At 37.9% G+C, this 27,095-nt stretch overlaps 1 protein-coding gene across 1 annotated transcript in view; it reads left to right on the top strand.

Moving 5' to 3' along the window:
• The window catches only part of COL28A1 (collagen type XXVIII alpha 1 chain), a 152,582-nt gene that overhangs the window by 5,287 nt on the left and 120,200 nt on the right, over positions 1 to 27,095 (top strand). Inside the window, exons 4-11 of the mRNA XM_019729778.3 lie at positions 5,361 to 5,381; positions 6,972 to 7,028; positions 8,671 to 8,724; positions 10,696 to 10,737; positions 14,492 to 14,518; positions 18,739 to 18,783; positions 21,566 to 21,610; positions 22,056 to 22,109. Coding sequence (XP_019585337.3) covers positions 5,361 to 5,381; positions 6,972 to 7,028; positions 8,671 to 8,724; positions 10,696 to 10,737; positions 14,492 to 14,518; positions 18,739 to 18,783; positions 21,566 to 21,610; positions 22,056 to 22,109 — 345 coding nt within the window. The remainder of the gene's footprint in view (positions 1 to 5,360; positions 5,382 to 6,971; positions 7,029 to 8,670; positions 8,725 to 10,695; positions 10,738 to 14,491; positions 14,519 to 18,738; positions 18,784 to 21,565; positions 21,611 to 22,055; positions 22,110 to 27,095) is intronic.

Genomic DNA, 27,095 nt, shown 5'->3' on the forward strand with positions numbered 1-27,095 from the left:
CAATTAACTGTGTCAATGCTTTTCTTTATTGGTTGCTTAGCTGTGTGTGAGAGCCTTTCCTTGCTGCTTGGGAAAACACAAGGCAAAGCAATGAAAATGAAATCCCTCTTCACAATATTTCTCAAGGAGAAAACTCCTGGGAGAAAAGATGGTTGATTTATTAAGTGTTAAAAAATTGATTTTCTTAAAAATATTGATTTTCTTTGGTTTCTCAAGAAGAGGGCAAGACAAATGTGTCCCTTCGGAACTGAACATTTCATATGGCTGTTTTCTGTGCGCTGAAAAAAACCCTCATGCTCCATTTCAGAGATTGTTTTGCCCCTTTTGCCCTTTCCTCAATCCTTCTCTCTAACATTACTCTTACTTTTCTTTTCTTTTTTTTTTTTTTTGCTCAGTTGTTTTCAGCATGAGACGCTGAGTTTTTCTGATCTAAAAAATAACCATGCCTTGAGTGCTTTCTGTATTAGGCATTGTTCTGAGCACTTTATATATTTTATATTATTTAATGTTGACAACAACCTTGTGATGTGGGTACTGCTATCATCATCATTTTACAGTTGAAAATTCAAGGCCAGGCAGAGACCCCAGAGTCCTGCGTGCCTAACCCTGTAAAGTCACATTGAGAGGGGAAATGGTAGCTTCTGGCGAGTGCTGTCTCTGAGCATCTCTTCTGCGTGGAAGGGAACCACGCAGGTGCTTGGTGCCTGTGCCGTAATTTGAGTCCTCACCACTGAACTGAAAACAGAAGGTTCCAGCATGTGTGGGACAGTACCCTGGGGATGTGATAAGGAGTTGCCTGTTGCTGACTGTAGAAGATGCAGGACAGGAAGCACCCTTGTTTGGCCAGATGTGGGGCTCAGGAAGTTCATTCTCTCCCTAGACACACCCTCACCCAGAGCTCCTGCCCAACTGAGAACACAGGCGCTTGGCAGCAGACTCCAAGCAAGGCTGTTTGTTTGTTTCTGGGGAAACCAAAAACTGACCAAGCGTCCTAATGACTCTGCTCTTCCTTAGCATCCTGTGGTTTCAGCTTGTTTGTTCAGATGGAAGCTCTGTGAATAGCCACTTCTTAGAAGGAGTTGCTGCTTTCCAAACACTTCCTGAATCCAAAGGGCTTATTAGGTTCTCCAAAGAAACATACACCAAGGTTTAATATTTCAGGTTGCCACCATCTAGAAGGCAGAACTTGACTTTTCATCAGACCATTGGAAAAATTCCTCATCTAATCTATGTCTATTACATCATAAGTCGAATTTTTTAGCTTTTTATTTTGAAAGAATTATGTAGTTGACTTTAAAAAAATAAGGTAATTAGGTATAACTCTAGTATGAAACTGCATCTACTTCAAGTACAGAATCCCATGAGTTTTGATAGGTGTATTTGCCCACGAAACTGCCAACACTAGTAACATCCAGAATGTCTCTAGTACCCCCAAAAGTGTCCTCATGCCTCTTTGCAATACATCCTCCCCTCACCCTTGAGCTTCCACTGATCTGACTCCTCACTCTAGTGCACACACTTCAGAATTTTACGTAAATAATCTCATACAGTGTGGACCCTTTTCGTGTCAGGCTTCTTATTCCCAGAATAACGATTTTAAAATTCATCTGGGTTGTTGTTTTGTATCAGCACTTTATTCCCTTTGATTGCAGAGTAGACTTTAGTTGAATTTATGGGCATGAGTGTCCACCATAACCAGGTCTTGCAGGAGCCAAGACAAATCAAGGAATCACTGCACGTTCCTTGGCACCTCTAGGAAGGAGTACCAGGGAAGAACCCCATGAAAACATTTCAGGTCTGAATCACCCAAGACAGACCTGATGATTCTTAATTGAAAAATATATTCTATTATTATTTACATAACGGAATTGAAACCTAAGGAACAGATTCAACCCAATCTCCTGGATCTATTACTTGGTCCTTTAGAAGAGAAAGAGAGAGCATGTGAAGATTAAAAAAAAATAATTATTTATCACCTTTGATATTAAATATTCTAAAAAGCCTTTATGGGAATAAAGCCTGTGACAAATTGGTCTCTTTCTCTGAAAATTACTAAGAAAAACATCAATTTAGTGTTTTCCTTTACATACCAAAAGGAATCAACTTGATAATTTCTATATCCGTTAGAATCCTATGCTTTATCAATTTTTTTAAGTATAGTCCACTTCCCAGTTATTCAAGGCTTCCTCTGTTTAGGAACTCATTTCTGTTTCTTGTTTAAGATTTTTTTTTTTAATTAAAGATTATTGGGGTGAGTATGGTTAGTAAAGTTACATAGGTTTCAGGTGTACGATTCTGTAAACATCATCCATATATCACATTGTGTGTTCACTACCCAGATTTTATAAAGGCTATTTTGCTACTATATTAAGCTGAAAATATATATATTTTTTTGTCATAGAGTTTGTAATCCTTGCCTAGAAAGTTCTTTATTCCCGTTCTGTTTTCTGTCATGTTATAACTTTGATACCTTCTTCACATTTCCTCTGTCCCCTCCTCATAGCATTGACTTAATCATAGTCATTCACAAAATTAGCAATTCCATGCTAGCCTTCTCCTTTCCCATATATGCCATCATAAAACTCTGACTCCATTAATAAAATGCACTTTCTTTCACTCTAGTGAAGGCCTTTCTCTATTTATCCTTTTCATTTAAAACACATTATCCACCTAGACCTTCACTGAACATGTCCTTCCCTCTGGTTTCGACCATGTTCTCCCAGTTCTTCTCCACACAGCTTGCCTCTCAGCCCAAGCGAAAGCTCTGTCTACTTCTGAAGTCCTCCAGCTCTTTCCACACAGGCTTTCCATCCATTCTTTGAAAATGTCCCTCCTCACTGTTTCCTTTGTCTCATTGCCCACACAAGTCTTTATGCCTTTTTTCCTCATAAACTTTGACATATAGAACAGCATTCCATCAATGAGTTGGTCCTTTGCATTCCTCTCTTCAAAATTATCCAGAAAACCCACCTATTCCAAGAAATGATCTTGTTGTGCCCCCCCCCCCCCCCCCCCCCCCGTCCCAATCTAGGATCTCCTTCCCACGCTGCTTACTGTGAGCTGTCTGTTTTCTGTCACTGGGGCTTATAGACTATAAGAGCCCTTAGGGATGAAGCTTTGTTCATTGTTTAAAACAGTCTTATCTATTGTGCAGTTTGGGGTCCTCTTTTATTTCCATGGAAATATAAATTCCAACAAACACAAAATCAAATTAGCTCCAAAAATAATTAGTTAGTTGTGTTGTTACAGTTTTAATCCTCGTGGCATATATTTTAAAGGAATTATTTACGGCAAAGCGGAAATTGAATTTTCAAAAAGCGAAAAAAGTGTAAAATTACATCAGGCACAGTAGCAGCTGAATTCATGAGTTTAAAATTGATAAGGCTATTATGTATTATAAAAAAGATTATAAAGTGACAAAAACTTTGCATTTTTCTTTGTTTCAGTAGTTGTTCTCAAATATTACAATTTGACTTGTATTATTAGTCATGTTATTGTCTCTCTTGCACTCCTTTCAAATTCCTTTTCTTCTCTCCTTCCCAGAAGAAACCAAACTTCTAACATGTATTTTAAATATTTTTATAATTCAGATCACATTGCTTTTTCACTCAATGTTTTTGGAAAATTTTCTATGTTGAAATATGCATATCCAATGTACTCACTTTAGCTGCTAAATAGTATTTCCATTCCACTATTGATGGATATTGTAATTATTTCCAATTTTTACTATTAAAAACAACGAATGCTGAAATGTACAAGAATTTCTCTAGGGTGTGTCTGGAAGGGTTGCCAGGATAACAGGTAGAAACAAGAACATATCCTGGGCAGCCTAGAGACAAAGCATGCTCATCTTCAGCTTTCTAAGCACAGCCAAATGTTCTGGAGAAGGGTAGTGCCATTTTACACTGAGACTGTCAGTGTACGCGTATCTGAGTTCCTCTTTCTCCACTTGACCTACTAATTCTTAAAGAAACAAGTATCTCACCTTCTTTCAGCCTAGATTTATACTGGCTAGTAATAAAAATCATCGGGGTGGGAAGGGGTGGAGGAAAAGGGAAAGAGGACCACAGGTGAAACCCTGAATTTTGTAGAAAGAGTCTGTGAACAGAGTTTTACAGCTCCCAAGACTCTGTGATCAAACTTTCTCATTTTATATATGTGGAGAATGACCTGGAAGGATTATATGACTTGCCCAAGGCAACACGAGTAATTAATAGTGGAAACAGAATGAAAACCCTGGATGACAATTCCCAGCCTCATTTTCCCTCCCATTAAATTGAGTCACTTAAAACGTTTTGCTGTACCTTCCCTCTATGTTGTTAGCTTGTATGGATGTACAAATAAAGTAAAAACAAAACTAAAAGAATGCAGAATCCTCCATAAAGGTACAACTCTGACTTTAACGTCCTCATTTCATCCTTCATTTTTAATATCTTGCAACAAATATTCTAGTGCTTTTTTATGTCAGTTTCCCATTTTATTCTGTGTAAGTTACCCCTTCAGATTCAGTCATAGGCATTCCGTTGACACATAATATCTACCTGAAGAAAGCAATAGTTCTATCTGTAAACCTAGGTTACTTTTTCCCCCCACTGTTTGACTTTAGACAGGGGCTTCAGTGCACTTATCAAATAATATGCACTGAACTGCAGTGGGGTAGCGAGGCCTAAATATTGGACAAAAACCAGATTGTGGATTTCTCTAAAATTAGGAATTTAAAGTAGTTTTGACAAATATTCTTGCTAATTCATTTCTGTGTGGATAAGTATGAAGTAGCACTGAACTTGGTCAGGCAGCTCAGCCCAAGTGTGTGACCTTGGACAAGTCATAACTCTTTGAACCTAAGTTTCCTTAGTACAAAATATCGACCTGGTTGACTTCTAAGTCTCATTACCATTGATGAAGTTATGACCACAAAATTAATGTTTTAATGCGCCCCCAAAATACATATATGTATAAAGATGGAAAAATAAAAGATGAGAAAATACACAATTATATATTCTGCCTAAGTTTTTGCAAGTAAAAGTAAGAAATTTCTCATTATGACTGATTCAAGCGTATAGCCAAATTATGGAGATTATAGAACTGATAAAAGAAATAAAATATAAGCATAGGATGCAATAGGATAAAGTTTCTCGACAACAGAATAATTCTAATGTTAGTGTCCTTAGTGTCTCCTATTGTTTTGTGGCTCAGAGTATGCCTTGGCTGGTTGGCTTTATTGCTTTCACAAGGTTAAAAAGGCTGACTTGCTATTCTTCTTGGAAACTGCATATCCCATGGGGAATAATTAAGATTAATAAGAAGTTGGAAGCAGAGCCATGAATTCAGTTAATGTTTCATTCTTTTTTCCCTCCTAGGATATCTTATTTGAAAAAAAGGTAAGTACCACATGCCTTGATTACTATGAATTACTCTAAAAGCTTGCATTATCAAATCAGCATTAGAAGATAAGGTATGACTAAATAAAAAGGCTTAGCTATTTTTCAAAAGATCCACTTTATTTCTAGTTAGCCATCTGATTTCTCCTTTTAGGCCACCATATCCACTGCAGGTTGGAAAAATTAGAAAAATGTCATGTGATTTCAGACACTGATTTTAGAAATTATTAATAACCAAATGGCATAGTTTTTGCTTGCTGTGATGTGACTTCCTTTATTCTAAGGATGTGTCTGACACCAGGAACTGGTGGTGGGCGGGTGTGGGGATGGGGTCCTCCACTTTGGGACGTGTGCCTGGTGTTGGCCAATTAGGCAGCATCACCGCTAAAAGGCAGAATTCAGAGTCACCCCCTGCTGCCTGCCCATTGACTTTAAGCTCATTCTTTCCGATGGTTGGTGGAAAGCGAACCAAGTGGGCAAGGAGCTGGCCAACGTGGGTGGGATTGGATACTACTTAGCACAATAGATGACCACCAGCTTACTGAAGATTCCTATACTGAATACGTATTTCTTAGCACAAGGAGTTTGGAACATCTGAACTTAGTTGGATAAACTGCTTATTTAACATCAGAAAATTTACAAGTATTATAGCATTCTATAAAATAATAGAAGCCAATCAAAACTTGTACAGCACAACATTTCATTGACTTATACAAGGTCAGATACACTATTATTTTATGTGGCATTAGAGCAGAAAAAACTCTGCCGATTAAACTATGACGCTGTGCCTTCTTATCAATTACAAATTTTCATTTTATACTTACGTAAAGAGCCATTTTAGATTTATTTAGAAATAGAATTTTAGATCCTGTATCGCTTTGGAACATGCATATCAGAGAAAAACATAAGCAAACTGAATTGGTTATTTCTCAAACTTCTTCACATGCAGAGTCTAAATCTTCTGAAGCACTTTTTGTCTCAGTCCTTGATGTACTTGCTTTTCCATAAAATACTGGCCTCTGTGCCATCAACAGTATTGGTGATGCAGCATTTCTTAAGAGTGTGCCAGGAGTGTCTCTGGGGATTGCTTCCATTTCATTCTGTAAATTTTAAAGTGCATGTGCAGAACTCAGCAGCTTCACCCTGACTGGGCTCACTCTGATGTCAGAGGTGTTAAAATAAGGAAAAATGTGTGTGTGAGAATGGATGAAATATGTTATAAGGCAAATGCTGTCCTTTGCTGAGAAAAGGAATGTTTGATATCTGTGTATTATTGAGCTTTGATACATTGTATAAAAGAGAAACAGCAGAAATTCTAAGAGTCCACTGAAAATGTTTATTTTCCCCTTAGAAACTAGATGATGATATATAGTCTGTTTTATTTAATCATGGCAACATTTAATAACACTTCATTAGCTGGCTCTCACTAGATCTGAGTTTTCCTAGAAGAATTTAGTAGGGAGAGCAAATCTCTATAAACTTGCAAGGTAAAATACCTTCAAGGGAATGTTCCATTCAGTACTGTACTGAGTAAGATTTGAAATGTTGTCTTTCACTATGTGTTAAAGTTGTATTTCATTATTGATTCAGTGTGAACGCAAGATTTGTGAATGCGAGAAGGGGGATCCCGGCAATCCAGGGCTTCCTGTGAGTATATTTCTCTTCTGAACTTAGGGTCAAGTTCAGGAAATCCTAGCAATGATCACACTACTCACACTTGAAAACTGCAGGGCTATTTCGTGCCGTCAAAAAGCAGTTGTATGCCAATAGCCCCAAAAAGAAGGAAATGCTCTTTCTCTCTTTTATTCCTAAAGGGATACATTCTGTCTTTAGAAATAAGCCTGGGATTTTACTGACCTGAACTACGGACAGACTTGGTTTAAAATGATGTTATTCCCCAAAGGATATTTTAGCATCACTTCTTATGTGACAACTGAGGCCAGAATTTCTCAGTACTGAAGTGAAAATACAGAAAGAGGTCATCCAAATCCTCAGTGCTTTAGGCAAAGCTTTATTCACTTCACCTAGAAGTATGTAACACAGATCTCTCTGGAAGGTAATTGTGTCTTTACATGTACCCAAGGGCAACACTGTGTGGTCTTGTGTGGAGAAAGCTCTGGTCAGAAAGCTTTGGGGATTAGAGGGAATTCCGTGACATGGAAGTAACCACTTGGCAACCAAAGGGAAATGGCAGGATTTACTCTGATAATTCAATACTTAATAAAATAATCCCAATAGGAGTGGTTTCTTTACATTCTAGCCTAATATCTGGTAGGTGCCATGTCTGTTTTGGGAGGGCATTTGAAGTGACATCATAATTACTGGAGAAGCTGGACATTTCTCTAACACCAGATCATCAGAAAGCATCCATTGGCTCATTCAATACTTCATTTATTTATGTGATTCCAAATCTTAAAGTTCAGAAGCCCAGTGGAGATATTTCACAAAAATGCATGGATAAATTTTAAGAACTAATACTTGTATTTGGGAGGTAGAGAGGAAAATGGGTTTTCTGAACTTCTTAGACTGTGACACGTTTTACTTTGAGACTGGAGTCTGAAGCATGTACTTTTCCAAATCTTTCTACCTATCAAGGCAGTAGAAAGTGAGGATGTGTGTTTGTCTTTTTCCTTCAAAATACAAAGTTAGATACATTACATGACAGTGTGGCAACCAGTAGAAGCTGACTTTAGCCAAAGCAAAGTTTCCCCTCTTATAAAGTCTTAGTTTATAATTATTATACTAATGAATTACCAGTGGAAGATTTACTCGTGATATTCAATTATGTTTTCGAATGAAAGTAAGAAAACTTGCAATTGCTGAGATACTCTAACAAGGTCAGTCAATCAATACTCTTAGAGGAGATTGTACCATGTTTTAATAAGGATAGCCATAGAACTCTGTTATTTAACATTTATTGGGTGCCCTCAAAAGCAGTTCTCAGAAAAGTGAGCTTTTTGGTGGTTTGAGAATAGGAAAATAGAGCACCTTTCTGGAACAGGACTTGGAGAACTCTCTTCTTCCATCTTTTGAGATTGTCCCTTGGATATCAGGGAGAGAGGACATCATTCTCTTTTGAGCAAATCTAGAGAAACTGCCTATTCAACACAGTGCACCCTTCCTGGTGTGTAGTGAGGCAGAGAATAGACTCGACTCTCTGCTTGGTAGGTACATTTTTTTTTACAATCTTACCTCACTTTATGGTATGAAGCTGAACAGAAATTATTATAAGAAGTAGTAAATTAATAGAATGGCTGCTCAATATAATCTTTTTTCCCTTTGTCTTCAGGGTACCCATGGAAACCCAGGTATCAAAGGTGAGCGAGGACCAAAAGGAAATCCGGTAAATGAACAAACAGCTTTTCTTTAAACCAGTGTATTGTCTTCTAGATTTATTTAAAGAACAAAAATTAAGAAAGAAAAAGAGCTTTGTAGTATATGTGAATGCCAAAAATCTGATGATTTCTGCAAAGAATACAGGATGTTCCTCCATTATCCATCTGGTTTGTGTTAGCTTGCATTTACAAATTCTGAGTAACCTATGACCATTTTAGTCTATACCTTTTGGAAACTTTGGGACCCAATAACTAGAAACTTGTAATTAAATAATGGTGTCCCAAGTTAATTAGCACAATATTCCATGAATTATTAGGACATGTTCCATATTAAATTGACAAAGGCAATTTATGGATCTAGTGTGTGGATAACTGACCTACAATAATAATATTAGGTTGGTGCAAAAGTAATTGCAGTTTAAAAAGTTAAAAATAATTGCAAAAACCGCAATTACTTTTGCACCAACCTAATAGAAAAAAAATAACCCAAACAGGTTGTCTTTCACTCCCAGACTATCTTCAGGCATTTCCCCACTTCTTTTCTGTGTGTAGCTGTCAAAATAATTCTAGGCTAATTTTGTAAATTATGTGTTCAGATTGATGTTGGGAGGATGGTGTGTGTCAAATTCAAGTGTGACTGCAGGAGTCACAGGACAGAGATTAGCAGATATAACTATGTGGAAATTTAAGGCAAAATTCCATATAATGAAAAATCATTACAAGAGGAAAATATACAGGGAAATGTTCAAGTCAAATATAATCGGCATTAGGTTAATTTCTATAGTTTGTAACGACTTAATAAAATGGATGAGAAAATATCAAGCCTCTAATAATTAAATGGTCAAAGGACACAAACAGTTTTCAAGAGAGGAAATAAAACCAGTAAATAAAGAAATAGAAAAATATTTAATTTCACTAGATAATGAATGAAATTTAAATAGAGATAATGACCGTACCTTTTAATACTAACTATTCACACTGTAGAAACTTTGGAGTCTAGGTTGTTAGGTTGTTGTTTTTTTGGGGGGAAGGGCAAGAGCAACTTTATAGTTCACCTAGTCTTTTTTTTTCTGTAATTCAAATTTTTAAAAACGTTTCTTTTTTATATTAGTTAACACAGCAATATTAAAATAATAATAACTAATGACAACAATATGGTGAAACTGCTCTTCATTGCAAAGGTAACTTGGCATAAACATTTTGGAAAGCAATTAGGTACTATATAAGAGACTTCAAAAATTCAAAATTTGGACCCAAGAGTTCATTTCTGAGAATATATTTAGGGAAATAATTAAAAACATAATAAGTTAGATTCATGGAGGTGTTTTTGCCAGTTGCCTGCTTGTCAAAGAAAGTGAATGTAAAGTATCCTTGGGTGGCTTTACAACACACACACACACACACACACACACACACACACACACACACACACACACACACCCCTCTATCCTCACTCACTTTATGTTAGGCCAAATTCATGCCATCATGTCTTCTTTTTGTTTTGTTGAATACCTGTTATAAGTTGATGTTCACATTTCATTTATTTGGCTTGCAATTTTGTGCCACATAATATATTTTCCTAAGTCTTGCTGAAATCAAGCAATCACTCTTCGGGACATTTTGGAAAACATTCCAAAACCCCCTGGAGGAAAGCCAGAGTGGCTGCTTCCCAGTGGGTACAACGCTATATCTGAGAACAACGACCGTGTTGTTAACCTGCCATGCAAGACGGGCCCAAGCTGTGAAATGTACCTGGGTCCTGCACCCTCTATGTCTGGCTTTACTCCAAATGGCCACGTCTATCTGAGCTGCTGTTTTTCTCCCTTGACTGCACGGTGAAAATGCCAGTGAGAAAGGCCAAAGAGCCTTCCCCATTGGGTTAATTCATTAATCTGGGAATTCTGAAGAATGCATTTGATGGAGCAATCAGTCCCTCATCAGGGCTGTGGAATCTGACTTGAGTTTTTTGTTTGTCACAGGGTGATGCTCAAAAAGGGGAACCTGGAGAAAAAGGCCCAGGGGTATGTACACAACTGGAATGCCTTCCTAAGAAAGTAATCTAAGATGCTAAGTTTCTGTAATGTATCATTTTGACCCCTGTAGTACAAGTGCAAAAATGATTTCTATCTGCATGTGTTTGTGATGGCTTAGGCAATCAAACAGATGTGATCTTAGTAGTAGAAATTAAGGAGAAAATACTCTGCTCAACAGGACAAGTGGTCAACCACATGACATTCCCTGACACTGAATTTGAGACTTGTGAAAGGCTCAACGAAGAAAAATATTTTATTTCAGTTCTTGTGGGTTTTTTTTTTCCCCAGTAAAGAGTAAATTAAAATTCTGGAAGCATAAAATTACATAATCTAAATGATGCTTTGTAAATCCAATTCTACAGACCAAAAGAAAGAGATCATTCTTGTTGATTTATTATCTCTAAAATTAGAATATGTCTGAGATTTCCTAAGAAATAATTACAGAAATTTTTTTCTTTTGCATTTTTCTGGGGAATTGCAGTAGTGTAGTGCATAGCAGAGAAGTGGACAGGAAATAAAAAGGAGGCCATGTTACAGTTCTCCTCTGTTGGTCCCCTTAGATGAAAGCCCAGGACTCAGACCCAAAGGTTTTTAAAACTTTCCTTTTGGTGTTTGTAGTCAATTTCATGAAAAAGTCTGATACAAAGTTTGATCATTTCAATGAAAATTCATTCAGAAATCTGTATTATTCATTCAGGAAACATTTCTTAGATATCTTCCACATATAAAGCATCCTGTTAGGTGCAAAGGAAACTAAGACAAAGCATTTACCTTTTTGAAAAGTTTATCTCATAGGGGAGAGAAGATATTTAGAATAGCTATGATATGAAGCAGAGTGTCAGAACATTGTAAAAACTGTATGCACAAAATATTCTGGGTGTTCAGAGATTAGAGTTGCCAGGGTAGGTTGTACGGGATGGCCCCTGGAGAGTGTAGGATTGTGACAGGAAAGGACAGCACAGGAAGACGGAAGGGACCAGGCACTCCAGGTGCAGGGTGCCATGAGCAGCAACCTGGGGACAGCACTGCAGGGGAAAGGTGAGACAGGGTGCTGGGGAAGAGTGCCGTCAGACACAGCCCGAAGGTCATAATGGGTACTGAATGTGGGCTGTGAGGTCTGGGCTTTGCTAGGTGATGGGCAGAGCCCCCACCCCACAGATATTAGATGCTGCCGATGACCCAAGGGCTGGGTATTGGGAGATTAATCTGATGTGGCTCTAAAAGAGGATCTGAAGTGGGAACAAGCAAAAGGAAAGAGCATTTAGAAGGTTTGCTGCTATAGCCTATGTGAGAGATAACGGACATGGGCTAGAGCCACTCTGGCCAATATGAAAGCCTTGAGCCATATATGCTTACCGAGCAGCTGCAACACGGCTAGGCTGAATTGAGGGGTGCTGTAGCAATGAAATAGCACACTAGAGTTGGATGACTTAGTGTCCGAAAAAAAAAAAATAGATGTAACCTATCTCACTGATAATGTTTTATATTGATTACATGTCGAAATGATAGTATTTTGGACCTATTCAGATTAATACAATATATTATTAAAACTTAATTTCACGTGTGCATCATTGGTTTCTAATATGGATGTTAGGGAATTTAAAATTACACTCGTGGCTCGCATTTGAGGCTCACGTTATACTGAACAGAATTGGGCTGTACTGATGACATGATAGAAAGGAGAACACTGTGAGAACCATGAAAGGGTAGAAAAGATAGGATGTGATGACTAACTCTAACTCATATATTCAACAAATATTTATTGAGCACTTTCACTGTTGGGCCCTGGGATCCAGGAGTGAGCAAGGCAGATGGTCCCTCTTTTATAAAGTGTTCTTGCAGGGGGAGGCAATACATAGGCAAACCAATGAATACGATTCGCAGTAAATGAGAAGTGTTATGAAAATATAAATCAAGTTCACGAGGGTGTTCTAGGCAGAAAGAGCAGCAGGGACAAATGCTTTGAGGTGGAAACAAGCATGGCAGGCTCAGGAAGTGGAAAGAAAGTCAGAACTGGAGGAAGAACCGTGGGAGACGAGACTACAGAGGTAGGCAGGGGCTGGATCCCATAGGGCTTGGTTGGTTAGGGTAAGGAGAGTAAATTTAAAACTAAGTGCAGTGGAAGCTGTTGGAGAATTTTAATTCGTTGAGTTAAAGGAATATAAGGGGCAAGTGGAGAGAAAAGATGATTATAAACTTTTGATCCTGAGTGATTTGAAATACCATTGGTACCATTAATGAAAGTAGGAAAATCAGAAATAAATTTGGCAGAGACAGACGAGTGCAGTTTTGGGTATTTTAAATTTGAATATTTAAAAATTAATAATTAATATGCCATGAAAGGAAGAAGGAAGGGAGCAAGGGAGGGAGGGAGGGAGGAAAGAAGGTAGGGAGCTGATAGCAACCAAATAAATTTACCAGAGATTTCAGAAAAGAAAGCAGGAAAAAAAGAGAACAGAATACTATAAAAAGTAATAAACTTGTAAACTGTATTGGTTCCTTCCTAAATACAATGTTAACTCTTAACATAAAGTAATGACAGAATTTTAAATGTTGTGTGTTGTAAGCGGTGGATCGTACCCCAAGTTTCCTGAGATTGGAAGTCTAGCATCCTTAGCACTGCTCACATGACTTGTTTTAATAGAGAACCCTAATTTTACTATTTATAATGTTGTCCTTAATTTTAAGCATGATACTAAAATTTAAACCATTTATGTGAATAAATGTTTCAAAAAATGGGTTAAACTGTAGCAATATTGTCTTGGACTAGTTCTATTTTTATCTTCTATGTCTCAGCGACCACCCATTTGGAAAGAAGTGTTATTTCCTCCCTGAAGTTTTCCTTTTTACCTTTTGTAAAAAAGTCACATACAGAACAAAATTTTGTAGTCTGACTCACGTCACTGCAAGAATAGCTTGTTTATTCCACTGCTTTCTCCAGCCCACTTAAAACATGTCTTACAATTCTATTTTCATACTTGAAAACTACAGTTGTATGAAATCCTATTTGAAAAAGAGTGCTGTTGCTTAAAGTTGGTAAATTCCCAGTCCATTTAATATTCAGTATTGTATTATTTAAAGTGCTTATGAGCAGCGACACAATGATGAGGGCTGTGCAGCATTCCCCAGAGTGACGCAGAAGAGGAACAGAAGGAACAGAAGCACCGGCCCCTTATTTAGCATGAGATAAAATATAGTAACTTAAAGGTCACTGGCTCATTAGGGTTGATAAAGGAACCATTCATATCCTTGATGTTTATATTCTAGACCAAATTTGAAAGGAGGATCGTAATGGATATAAATATTTGTGTACATCTTAAAGGCCATTATCTTAGCTCATTTTCCAAGCCAGTTTCTCTACCAGTCTCTCTGAAACCTTCTCAGCTATGATAGCGCATCATTTAAAAGTCCATACAACAATTTTGAAAGGAACACGATAGGTCTTCACTTCTACAATGAGTTTCAGTGTATAGTCTCTCCTTCAGCTTCAGGCCAAGGGGCAAGAAAGTGGGTTTGAAAAAAAATACCCGGAAATGAGAATAGAATGTCATAAAGTGAAAAACAGGTTCTAGTAAATACACATTCTCTAAGCTCAAAGCACAGTGAATTAGTTCACATATATGGTCTTATTTTCCAACACTGTACAGATATGTTTTTGTTATATGTTATAAGTGAAAAACATCACATGCTTCCCCCAACTATGCCTTCTAATGTCATATTTTACTTTTCTTTTTTCCATTAGGGAATTCCTGGTTACAAGGGTGAGAAGGTAAGTTTGTAATAACAAATAGACCAGCATTCCAGAAAGAAAAATAGAAACATGACTGCATTTATATACTGAATAAAAGTTATTTTCCTTTATTTTTGTGAGTTTAGAGTCCCTAAATTCTAAATATACTCTTCCCTCTAACATATGGGTGTGTGTTTTAAGGGGTGGAAGGTGCGCTGAGATTATTGAGAGTAAGCATACCCAGCCTCAGCTCGGCAAATGTGAGTAGAGAACCCCAGTTTCACAGCTGTGCAGCACAGGTACCCAGACTAAAAGTTTCTGTATACAAACTGATGCAGAAGTACTGCAATTAGTTTGCTGCTTCGGTTTTCACTTCCTATACAACCGGAACACCGAGCCCTCTCCCTGGGGGAAGAGGATTATGCTGGTTACACAGTGTAGAACAACTGGCTTCATTCAGTTGTGCATCTGTCTGGGTGGAGATTGCAGGGGGATGTAAATTTGACAAACAAACAAAAGGAAGAGGTTGGTAGACTATTTGCAAATTATAAATTAGGGAACTGATCAAACTACTTCAAAAGAAATTAACAGACTGATTCAAAAGAAGTCAACGAGTTGGCCAGGGGCTCAGGAACCTTGGAGAGTGTTCAGTGGTTTATAAATAAAACTATGCCACAGTTCTAGTATCAGATTTTCTGTCTGAAATCAGCACATGTCCCTGTCATCCATTCTGTCCTACAAGTGGTACCAGCCTCAGACCTGGGCAAGAGGCTTGCACTTGACAGGGTCCTCTGAGTTTCTTCTGCCCCTGCCCTCCCCCACTCCATGGAGCCAGGATTTGCAGGGCAAAAGGCCTGTGCCCCTTTGGTCTAGATCATGCTTTGGGTAACCAAGACCCCGGGAGTCCCTGCAAAATGGTGTAAGCCTGCTTTGAAGCCATACACAAACCTCTTTCCCAATTCCATCTTCTTCCCAGGCCTGAAGGGAAGCCAAACTTTAGCTGTGAGGGCGGGAGTGGGCCTTGGAGGGAGCTTTGTTGTGCTACCTGAGGCACCTTCACGTAAACACACTCAGAGCGCCTCTTGTGGAAGGAGCTGGAGGTGGGAAGTGAAGTGAGGGCTGGGCTCTAGGCTGTGGGCACGGGGCTGTACTTCCACGTGGACCTCTCAGGAATCCCAAAACTCTTTGATTTTTTCCAAATTCCTTTTGAAGGTATATTTATCAAGAAAGGAAGCTAGAACATGACTAGTTCATTAACTTGATTCATAACTTTCAACTATTTGGATACATGGTATGTGGGCCACTGTTTGCACTCTTCCCTGGCCCTGCAAATATTAGGGGTGAACTTTCATACAGGCAAACACATATAGCCCCCAATCACTGGAAATGTTAGGCCTAGAAGACAATGAGTGTGAGAAATGCCATGATTCTGCCCTCCGCCATAAGAACCTGGTCAACTCAACTTCTTGGAGTGTCTATTTCATCACGCATATAAAACTGGATTAATACAGGCCTCCCTAACTTACAGGGTGGAGGGAGAATCAAATGGAATAATGGATGTGACAATATATTGTAAACTGTTTGCTGGTCTGTAAAGGTAAGGTGCTATGAGGAAGAGACGGGGAATAAATGACAATTATGGGAAAGTATAAAAAGTTCCATAACTGTAAAATTGTCCTATATATAATCAAGATAAGTTATGGATGCCTCCCTACACTATCTTGATTTATACAATGAGCTAATTATGAACACCAGGAAGCTCCATATATACTACTATATATTTTGGAAAAGATTCATTTAACCTTCTGGAGAATTACAGGTTCACTAGAAGAGTTCTCATTTGGAACATACAAGGTTGACAGAGCAAAGTGACCCTGAACCACTGACATTCAAACCAGAGTTTTGCTAGGAGTAGCAGCATCAGAAGTCAGAGTCTGGGAACAGAGCTAATCTGTTCATAGCTTTCTGAAGCACTTGCTCTCTGGAACTGTGTAATTGTGACTATGCCACAGGGATTAATGAACCCACCAAAAAAGAAAATGCCTTTGCAGAAGCAAATAACATGAGTACAATATTTTCTTTGATGGAAATCTGTCCTCTCACCCCCCCAACCCCCAAACAAGTGCTGTTCCTCAGGACTCTATAGCTAACAAATCTGTCTGGACAAATGGAATGTGAATTCTAGCCAAAATAATTTTGAGTGCATTTATGGTACTTTTCTGTTGTGTATTTTAGTGGCTGACTCATTTTATTCCTACCCAACCTTTTTAAATTAATTGCTTTCTAATTGATTCTTCAAGAGTCATTTTCCGTTTGCATTCAGAAATAAATGTTCAATTTGTTCTAAGTGAAAACTCAGTTTTTCCTGGGTCATTTTGACTCACAATATAATGTGGAGAGAGAACAGATTGCTTTTGAACAGAGGCATAGCTGCATCTAAGAATTACACCTCCCTCTTTCCTGCTCTGAAGCCAGCCATACACCATGCAGCAACCTAGGCAAAAGTGTCAAGTTAGTGGAAAGTGACTTGCAAACCGTAACCATGGGCCTTGTTCAGCTCTGGGTGGCTAATGGAGGACATGGACATGAGAGTCTAACAGACTCAAGCTTGTGGTCATGGGCAAGTTACTTAATCTCTCTGAGCCTGAGCCTGATTTTCCTTATGTCTGAATGGAGATATAGATATAGATATAGATATAGATATAGATATAGATATAGATATAGATATAGATATAGATATAGATATAGATATAGATATAGATATAGATATATATACCTTGCAAGGCTGAGGTAGGGATTAGCAATAATGTAAAGACTTTGGCATATACCTTGCATCCATAGTTGGTGGTTTCAATTGTGATTTCCCTTCTTAGAGCAGGGCCATTCAAAGTGTGGTCTGCAGGCTGGCTGTCAATCTGTGAACTGTTTGTTGCTACTTAGTTATGAGATAAAACTTGCACCAGAATATAAATCCACTATATCACTAAGTATGCTGTTTAGTTCAGCTGACATTTATTTTCATAGTGAGACTTCCTTGATGAAGGAAGCAGGACACGGATGTATATTTTAGTGTAAGTTCCTTATGTAGTTGGGGCGTGGCACTTCAAGTAGCATGTGTTAGAGCAGCACAGAGAAAATAAAACAGTGGCAGAGAAAATAAAACAGCGGCAGACGCAGAAACTAGTAGTGAGGGCACTGGACGAGGAGTTACAGGCTAGCATATAATTTAAGTGAATCACTTAACCTCTCCCGTTGAGTTGCCTTATCTTAAAAATATGAACTGCTTTGAGGCTCAGCATAAATATATGTATGAAAGCACTTTGAAATGCTAACTTTAGCTGTTATTCTAGTTGACTTCGTTACATTTTAGTTTAATGATTAAAAGTCTTAGCAGTCTGATTTAATGGATTAGTATTTAGAAGTCCCAATTCTCATTCTATCTCAGCAAGTTACTTAACCTTTTTGAATCACAAATTTGCAGTCTGTAAACTTGAGCTAATACTATCTACCTAGATAGCTAATGCCAGATTAACTGAGATAATGTCTGTAAAATAACATTACTAATAAATTGGGAAACATAATTTAAGTGTTAGTTTTTTCATTAATATTCCAGGAAAGGCAGGATAGTGGAGAATGATGACGGAAAATACCACTCTCTCTCTGACAGTAGACCATGCTCATGCATCATGGGTCCCTTTCCTACCAAGTCATGACATGGCCTCAGGACCTCTCTCCTACACTTTTCTAGGCACACACTACTACTTGATCCAAGTTGGTACTCGGGCTGGAGCATGGTGTCGTGGAAACAACAGGGACTCTGAGTCTGAGTTGATCTGGGTTCAGACCTCACTGGAGGGAAGTTATCTTGCTGAGCTTAAGGTTTCTCATCGATAAAACGAGAATTGTAAAACTGATCTCACTGGGCTGTAACGTGGATTCAATTAAATCACATATGCAAAGGGCATATAATATGTGGTAGATGCTCAGTAAACCTTAGCTTGTTGCCTTTTCATTTTCATCCATCTCTCAAAAATGTTAAGCCTTATTAGGTGGCATCACTGATTTGACTCTGTCAAGTTAAGGATGACTCATTGATAACATTTTTCAGAGTTCAATGCCCAAACAACCCACAGACTTGAGGATAAAACTGGATGTAATCCATCATAGTGCTTATATGTCACAAAATTCTACTGGGATCTTTAAAAGAAAATCATAACACTGAATGACTGCAAATGTTGTCTTATTTACTTATTTTTTAGGGTGAACTCGGAGAATGTGGTAAACCAGGAATAAAAGGTGACAAAGTAAGGGACATGTTTTTAAAATGCTATAAAGTTGTAATACTTTGGGGCTGAGTTTCCTTAAGAGAAAATTCCTGGGATGCATTATATTGATCTCACTACTGGACTTGGAGAGTCATTGGCTCAATTTTCACATCACTTAAACATAAAGCAGAAAATAAAGCCACACATACCTAACTTTAGTTAATAGCATCCTCAAATGCCTTTCTTATGGACCATTAAGACTTTGCTTTGTGGCACCCTAAACTTTGAGTCTAGGCCTATTGAATGTTATGGTGAAAAGAATAATTTAACCAGCAAATTCAATTCAAGTTCCAATTGGGTCAAAGTAAAATTGTTTTCCAGATGTAAACACTGAGAACAAGCAGTTTGCAAAGTAGAGTGAAGACCTCTGTGACATAAGTTAATGAAATAGTTATAAATAATGTGGCAGAACTAGACATAGAAAGGGGTTTGAAATTTTGAAACTGCAGCAAGTCACAGACGGTTGGGTAGGTATTTACCTTGCATTAAAAAATAAATATGAGTAAAGCATTTAAACTGGAGATAATATTAAATAGGTTGAGGAGTTCCTTAACGGGCGAGAAATACATAGAGAGCACATTTGAAGCATAACAATAAAGGTCAAAAAGGTACACTGTAAAAGTGAATAGTTTTCTTTGTAGTTAAGAACTATTAACAGCTTGCCACTAAGATACCAAACTCTTTCAATACGTCTATTTTAATTATAGGAGAGAGTCAAGGGGAGAAAATGAGGCAGGAGGTGAAAAGAAGAGGATAAGATAATGACAGTGGCTCATGTAACTAAACACTTTAAATAGTTTGAGATTTTCTGAAAGATTTTAAACTACTGTGCAGTTAAAAGTCAGGTGGATCTGAAAAAATGTAGGCTTGGTAATTATCTCTGGGAAAATGAAAAGTGTGAGAATGAATGGATTCTTCCTGGAGGATCTTTGAAAATGGGAGATGGACTTGGACTTGAAAATACAGAAGAAGGGACAAAGTAGAATAGAACAAAAATGAAAGTCAAACAATAACTGGGAAAACTATTTGAAACAAAAATGGCTGACAAAAAGTTAATATCATATTTCAATGACTTAGATGCCAAGGATTGTTAAATGCCCTATTATATTCTATGCCAAAAAGAAAGAAAAAATGCTGCCAATTATAAAGATACAATTGATTGTCAGAGATGTATCTCAATGTCAGAGATGTAAAAATCTGAAAAATGCATGTCTAGAGTCAGTGAAATATCGCGTCCTTGACATGAAGAGTTCATGCAAGTTCATAAGTAAAACATACCAAGAACATAAAGACACAAAAAAGGAAATATAAATGGCTAATGAATGAAAAAAATATCCAAATACATTAGCAATCAGATAAGTGAAATTAAAAAATTAAACCATTATTTCACCTATCAAATTAGAAAACAGTGAAATAATATATAATACCACCGTGTTTCCCCCAAAATAAGACCTACCCGGACAATCAGCTCTAATGTGTCTTTTGGAGTAAAATTTAATATAAGACCTGGTCTTATTTTACTGTAATATAAGACTGGGTATAATATGATATGATATGATACGATATATAATAATATTGGGTTTTATATTAATTTTTGCTCCAAAAGACGCATTAGAGCTGTTTGTCTGACTAGGTCTTATTTTCGGGGAAACACGGTACGTGATGAGGGGGATTCTATAAGATGAAGATGTGTTCTCTCTACTCAGGTAGTGAGAATGGAAATCTGAACAAACTTCATGGAAGAAAGTTTCGTGTTTTCTTTACATACATGGTGTGAGAGACAAAAGAGAATGAAAGAGAATCTTAAATGTGCTTTTTGCTTGTCTGTGCATCAGTCATTCTCTTCTAGGAAATTATCTATCAGAATGAATCAGATGTTGGACAAACATTTATACACAAAGTTATTCATTATAATATTATTTAAAATAGTAATCATCAGAAACAATGTAAATGTCCAAAATAGGCAAATGAGTAAGTAAATCATGATAGATTTATATTCTTGAATATTATTCAGTTTACTGAGAGTCATTGATGACATAAAAAAATATTTTTGATACAATGGAAGACCAAATAGGTGGGACACAAAATTGTGCATACACTTTGGTCAAATTATTTGAAGAAAAATCTATTGGAAATAAAATTGGATGAAAATATACTAACAGGAGTTGCCTCTGTGTGAAGGGACACATATAGAATAGAACAAAAGCAGGGAAAAAAAGTGGAAATCTGAGAAAAGAGAGACTAGACTATATTATACTGTCATAAAAGTAGACTTTAAAGCATTTCCTAGCCATGGAACATGCTGAAATATTGTCTACTAGAAGAGTGTTGAGTACAAATAGAGTTTTGCCAAGTCCCGTGCCTTGAAGATGGGTGAAACGGTGATTTAGACATTGGGAAACTCACTAAATTGTTAATTTAACTGACATTACCTTGTTGGAAGAAAGCAGTATCCCATCAAGTTTACTGCTTTCAAAGGAATCTTAAGAAATCCTTTACTCTAATCAAAATGTCAGTATATAGGCCAAGAACATACTTGTAAAATTGTGTTTTCATGGAGTTTATTTGTTAAAGGAAAGTTTGACCCCCATGTGGCTTGTTAATTAGAATTATTTCATTAACCATGAATCCACTGGCATTGGTATTTGGATAACTTGGGAAGACATCATTACTGAGAACATATTACCTCCTCTTTCACCTAAAATCATTGCACCTTGACGATGGATATTTCTAGTGACTTACCATTAATATTATTCCACAGGGATCCCCAGGACCATATGGACCAAAGGGACCCAGAGGCCTTCAGGTAAGGAGGCTAAAACCAAATCTAAGTCTGGACTAGAATCACCTAGGGAGCTTTAAAAAAATCCCTTTGCCCACTTGCCGAGTCCCTAAAAGCTCCAACGTTCAGTTATATATGCTTTAGATATATGTATTTTTAAAAGCTGTTTATTAGAAATCGTTCAAAACGGGGGTCCAGTACAGGAATACAGTCGGAAACACAGGTTTAGAAAACAAACGTCTCATTAATAAATATTTGCTCTCAGCTTAAGTACTATTCTAGATGCTATGTATTTGACACGAGGAATTTTATCTCATTCCATTTCTCAATCCCATGTTACCACTACTAAACTGAGTTATATACGTAGTCTGACTTCTAACTCCAGGATCTCTAGGGACCCTAATGAAGGATTCATTCCTGGTGGGCCTTTTGTACACAGAACTAATTCTTGGTTTTCGTCTTGGAGCAGGGCATGAGTGGACCTCCAGGGGATCCAGGCCCGAAAGGACTTCAAGGCAATAAGGTAATCATATCTTTGGGTTAAAGACAGGCAAAGTGCCTTTCCTCTAGTGAGCTTCGGTAATGTGTGTTTTTATTAAGTAGAAGTCAATGGACTCTTTGAGGAAGTGTCTTTGTAAATACATAGTAACCTGCAGGTATATACATAGAATCATGCTCAAGTACATGCAGGAAGTCAGCGGTATAGCTTTATCATTTATTATTCTATTATTCAAAGAAGCATTATTAAATATAAGCCATCATCAGAACCTTTGCAGTGTTTCCTTCTTACTTCTGCCCTTTAGTTATTATATGGTTCACTAGAAACTGATAAGTAGTAACAAGTAACTCAATTCAAATGACTCTATTTCCTACATGTCATGTCAACTCAATATACAGTTTATAAGGGAAGAGAATTTATAACTCTCATACCAATAGACATCAAGCTTTAAAAAAACCAAAAACAAAACAGGGGTATAATCTCAATAATCAGTAACACGCTTGTAATGTCATTCCACAGATAACCAAGTAAGACAGAGAGGGGCTGAACAAGAGCCAAACAGAACCAAATGATGCTAAAAGAGGGATCTTTAGAAGATCCTTTGTAGGCTTTGTTTTCCAATGAGAGTGACCATTAATTTGCTGAAAACAAGCCTTTCAGTTCCTTTTTAATTCTTCTCAATGCTTAATACATTTCACAGATATAGTAAATACCAAGTAAATGGAGCTGAGTTAGTGACTAGAGGTCTGTAGAATTTATGGCAGTAATAACAGCAAAAGGTGCTGTCCCCAATAGACTCTAGATAAAGCCAATATTTTTAAAGTGTTATTCAATTTAAGTTGTGGGGCATAGTTGGGCTACTTGAGTGTTCTTTTACCAGAGGAAAGGGAGTGATAAGTATAGTATTTTTAATGAGATACTGACAATGTGTGATTTCCCAGGCCACTTTTAATTGGCAAATTAAAACAGAATGAGGTTCTCAGCGGGAGTGTGCTTAAGCTTCATCTGGGGAAACTGTCTTTTCCAGTCCTTACCTATGATTAATTCTCTCTGGGGAAGAAATGGGCCTTTTGAATACTGAGTAGAATGTTTCATAGAATTGCTTTGGCTGTAGGTAAAATCCTGCAGCAAGGGAAAAAAAACTATAATATGGTGACGGTCCATTTTTATTTCTAGGAGTCTCTGTTTACCTAAGATGATAATTTTCACATGTTTGTGAAAAAAGAGGCTTAAAATCAGGGATCCGGGTTGGAGTTGTTGGAGACACAGAGGATATTAGAAATCATACTGGCCCAAAGTTTTCATTTTGGACAATGAGAAATGAAATCTGGATGCAATGGCTTGCGTGAGACAGAGGCAGAGCCAGCATCCTCAGCTCGGAGGGGATGTGAGGAAGTGCTGGGCTGGGAGCAGGGCTGCTGTGCTTGGGAGATGGTGGGTGGCGGTCCATAAAAAGAGGCCATCATTTGATCACTTTGCTTTCTGTCTTAGAAAATTACTACTTAGGTTTTCCTTTTTAAATAAGTTTATTTCAACAAAATTTAGCTTTTAATTCCAACAATGCATTGGTTCTTAGAAAGAATAAATAACCAATCAAGTGCGTTGGGGAGTTTGTAGTTTTCTGACGTACGTAAGAGCATTTCACGCTTGACTTTTTATGTCATAAAAGGAGTCATTGTTCACAAAATATTTGATGGCTTCATCAATTTTCCAAGGGCCTTTCTTAATTTTTTTTTAATTGTGGTAAAAGATACATAACAAAATAACTACTTGTATGTGAATCACAAAATTCACTGCCAGGTAAACACACGAAATTCCTGCTGTTGAAAAGCTGTCAATCAACGTCTAGAGCATGTTTGAAATTGTTGGGAGTGAGTGAGGTGGGAGTGAGCCTCTCTTTTTCCTTCTAGTTATAGTTCTGGTTTAAGGTCACCAATTTCATGGTCTCTTGACTCCTACTTCGAGGCTATTATTAATTTCTACTTCTCTGTGGATCTGTCAGTCAGAGGTGCATGTCACATGGGTCCTTATTATTATTATTATTATTATTATTATTATTATTATTATTTTTAAAGATTTTATTGGGGAAGGGGAACAGGACTTTATTGGGGAACAGTGTGTACTTCCAGGACTTTTTTCCAAGACAAGTTGTTGTCCTTTCAATCTTAGTTGTGCAGGGTGCTGTTCAGCTTCAAGTTGTCCTTTTCAGTCTTAGTTGTGGAGGGCACAGCTCAGCTCCAGGTCCAGTTGCCGTTGCTAGTTGCAGGGGGTGTAGGCCACCATCCCCCACAGGAGTCCAACTGGCAACCTTGTGGTTTAGAGGATGCCCTCCAACCAACTGAGCCATCTGGGAGCTCAGCGGCAGCTCAGCTCAAGATGCCAAGCTCAATCTTAGTTGCAGGGGGCCAAGCCCACCATCCCTTGCGGGATTCGGAGGAGTTGAACCGGCAACCTTGTGGTTGAGAGCCCACTGGCCCATGTGGGAATCGAACCAGCAGCCTTCAGAGTTAGGAGCATGGAGCTCCAACCACCTGAGCCACCGGGTCGGCCCCCCATTATTATTTTTTTAATTTTATACATTAATTAGTGTATTATCTTAAAAATCAGGTTTCAGGGAATGATTTCATTTTGCATCCCACAATGTACTCTAAATCTTAAAGACTTAATAAACAGTATTTTCCTCAATCTGGAAAAAAATGTTATGTTGTATAGTGATATTGACTTTCATCACTATCATTTTATTACAAAATGTTTTTAAAAAATGCTATTGCAATTTGTATGCAAACAATCTAAAATCCAGTAATTCTGTATTTTATAATGGGCACAGGGAGGATTATTTATTTTAAAATTTATATAATAATAGATAACACCTACTTCTTATATATTTACTATGTACAGATACAGTTCTAAATACTCCTTTAACACAATACCACCTTTTGAGGTACAGATTAGGCTACTGAGGCACAGAGAGTCTAAGCAATGGGTCCAGGTCTACACAGCTAGCTAGCAAGGGACAGAGCCAGGATTCATACCCAGCAAGCCTGCTTTTAACCACCATATTATATTCATCTCCTGAGGAAAATTGCTCCATTTCCTGGATAGTCAACCAGAGATAAATGCACTTCTTTTGAACATTTGTCTCCACTTGTAGTGTCCTCTGGCTGGAATCAACAGCCTGTTGAGAGGTGCTTTTTTACTTGGTTATAACATTCATCTGGAGATGCAGGAAAAGAAGGAAGGGACTCTCATGGGGAAAAAGAAATCAGTAATGGGCAAATGTTCTACAAGACTTTAAAATACAAACCTTTAGACTTGTAACATTTGTGAAGATTCCCTGAGTTTCTAGATGGGGCCTGCCTCTGTCTTTAAATTTATGAATGTTCTATCTCTCTCGGGAACTACAATCTGGTTTTATTATTCCAGTGGTTGGATTTTCTTCATCAAAGGGTGTGCAGTAAAGGTGGCCAAAGAACAAAAGGGAAAAAATAGCATGTGATAAATGAAGGAAAAATGTGATTCTGGCCCTGTTTCACAAATCATTCTGTCATTAATATTTTCCATATGTAAAGTAGCTCCTGTTTTGCTCTGAACGCCCTGTTGCCTTAGAAACAAAATATAGATGTTCCTCACCATGAAGCCTTGGCTGCCAGGGCCCCTCAGCCTCTCCCGCGCACGAGAGTCATGCAGCAGCCGTCATGGGAACGTCCCATCAGTCTCTCACCCCATTTAGAATTACAATCATGAAAGTGCCCAAGAAGCCTTATCTCTAGGACTGAACTGAAAGTGTAACTCAGGCGAGAGCACTGTGCTCCTTCTCAGGAAAACTGAGTCTAAGAACCCTGCTCCAACTTCCAAGGGCTGCAGGGGTGGTTCGGGTTGCAATCACATCTGGACGTAGAACGGGCCCTCTAATCACTAGGAAGAATGGCTCAAGATTGGCAGGCCTTTCAAATCACAGAGAACAAATGACCAAAATTAGCTTTGAACAAATAAACACCGAATGCTGGGTGTGCAAGCCCCCATTAGGTAATTTTTTCCATTTCTTGATGTTTTCTGGAGGTTATTTCTGAAGGGTATTTCCTTCTCAAGTCTCATGCAAGTCTGCTCTTTGCAAGACCGTCTTTGTGCTCCTGGAAGAAGGGACTGTTCATTGTGGCCTGACCAGGAAACAACCTGTGACACGCTGAAGTCTCCTAGGGCTAAAGCTAAAGAACTAGGGCCACTGGAAACAGCCCTGAAGTGTTTTCCCAAGGCAGAGTACCACATGTTAATCACCAAACAATGAAAAATACCATGATATTATATTACATATTAATTTATGTTAATAGGTGAATTGCTTCCCTTCTTCGGACCTCCTCTATTATTTCACTCTGGCACGTTCATACATTTCCTGCAGGTTTCCTGCCCCACCCCAAGGGTTTTCTTCTTGGGCTATACTCAACTGTAAGAAACGCAACATCCTTTTACATATGAGACTTGGTCTTACCTTACATGCAGTTTAGTTTCTGAGATGTTAAGATAATCCACAGAGAAATGGCATCGGTCCGGTCCAGCTTAATAAATTGGATATGGCCAGGGTAAATAATCTCCAGGGAATCAAACATCCATCATCCCTTGAAAATGAACAAAGGACCTAGTTTTAATGATAAAACAGAACCCATGTTTCAAGAGGAGTAGTGAGGGCAAATTAGGTACTGAGACCAGGCCAGAGTTCTACCCCCTGCCATGATTCTTAGACACCCTACTGCTCTTATCCAACTCTGTCCACCTTCCATTTTTTTCCATCTATATTTTGAGGTTCCCCAGCACAGTAGATATTTTTCATATTCTTATGAAAATGTTAAGTAAGAGCTAAATACACAGATCTTAAATTAAGACCATAAGCCTAGTAAACATCCCTATGAAACATCCTGTTTCCTTCCAAATTCTCTATGAAAAGAGTTCAGTTTTGAAAACAGGGCTGGCTGTCAACCTTTGAGATAGCCACTACGAATGCATATGCAGCTAATT

Source organism: Rhinolophus sinicus, chromosome 4, assembly GCF_057876585.1.
Source record: "Rhinolophus sinicus isolate RSI-liver-muscle chromosome 4, RSI-T2T, whole genome shotgun sequence".
NCBI classification, from domain to species: domain Eukaryota; kingdom Metazoa; phylum Chordata; class Mammalia; order Chiroptera; family Rhinolophidae; genus Rhinolophus; species Rhinolophus sinicus.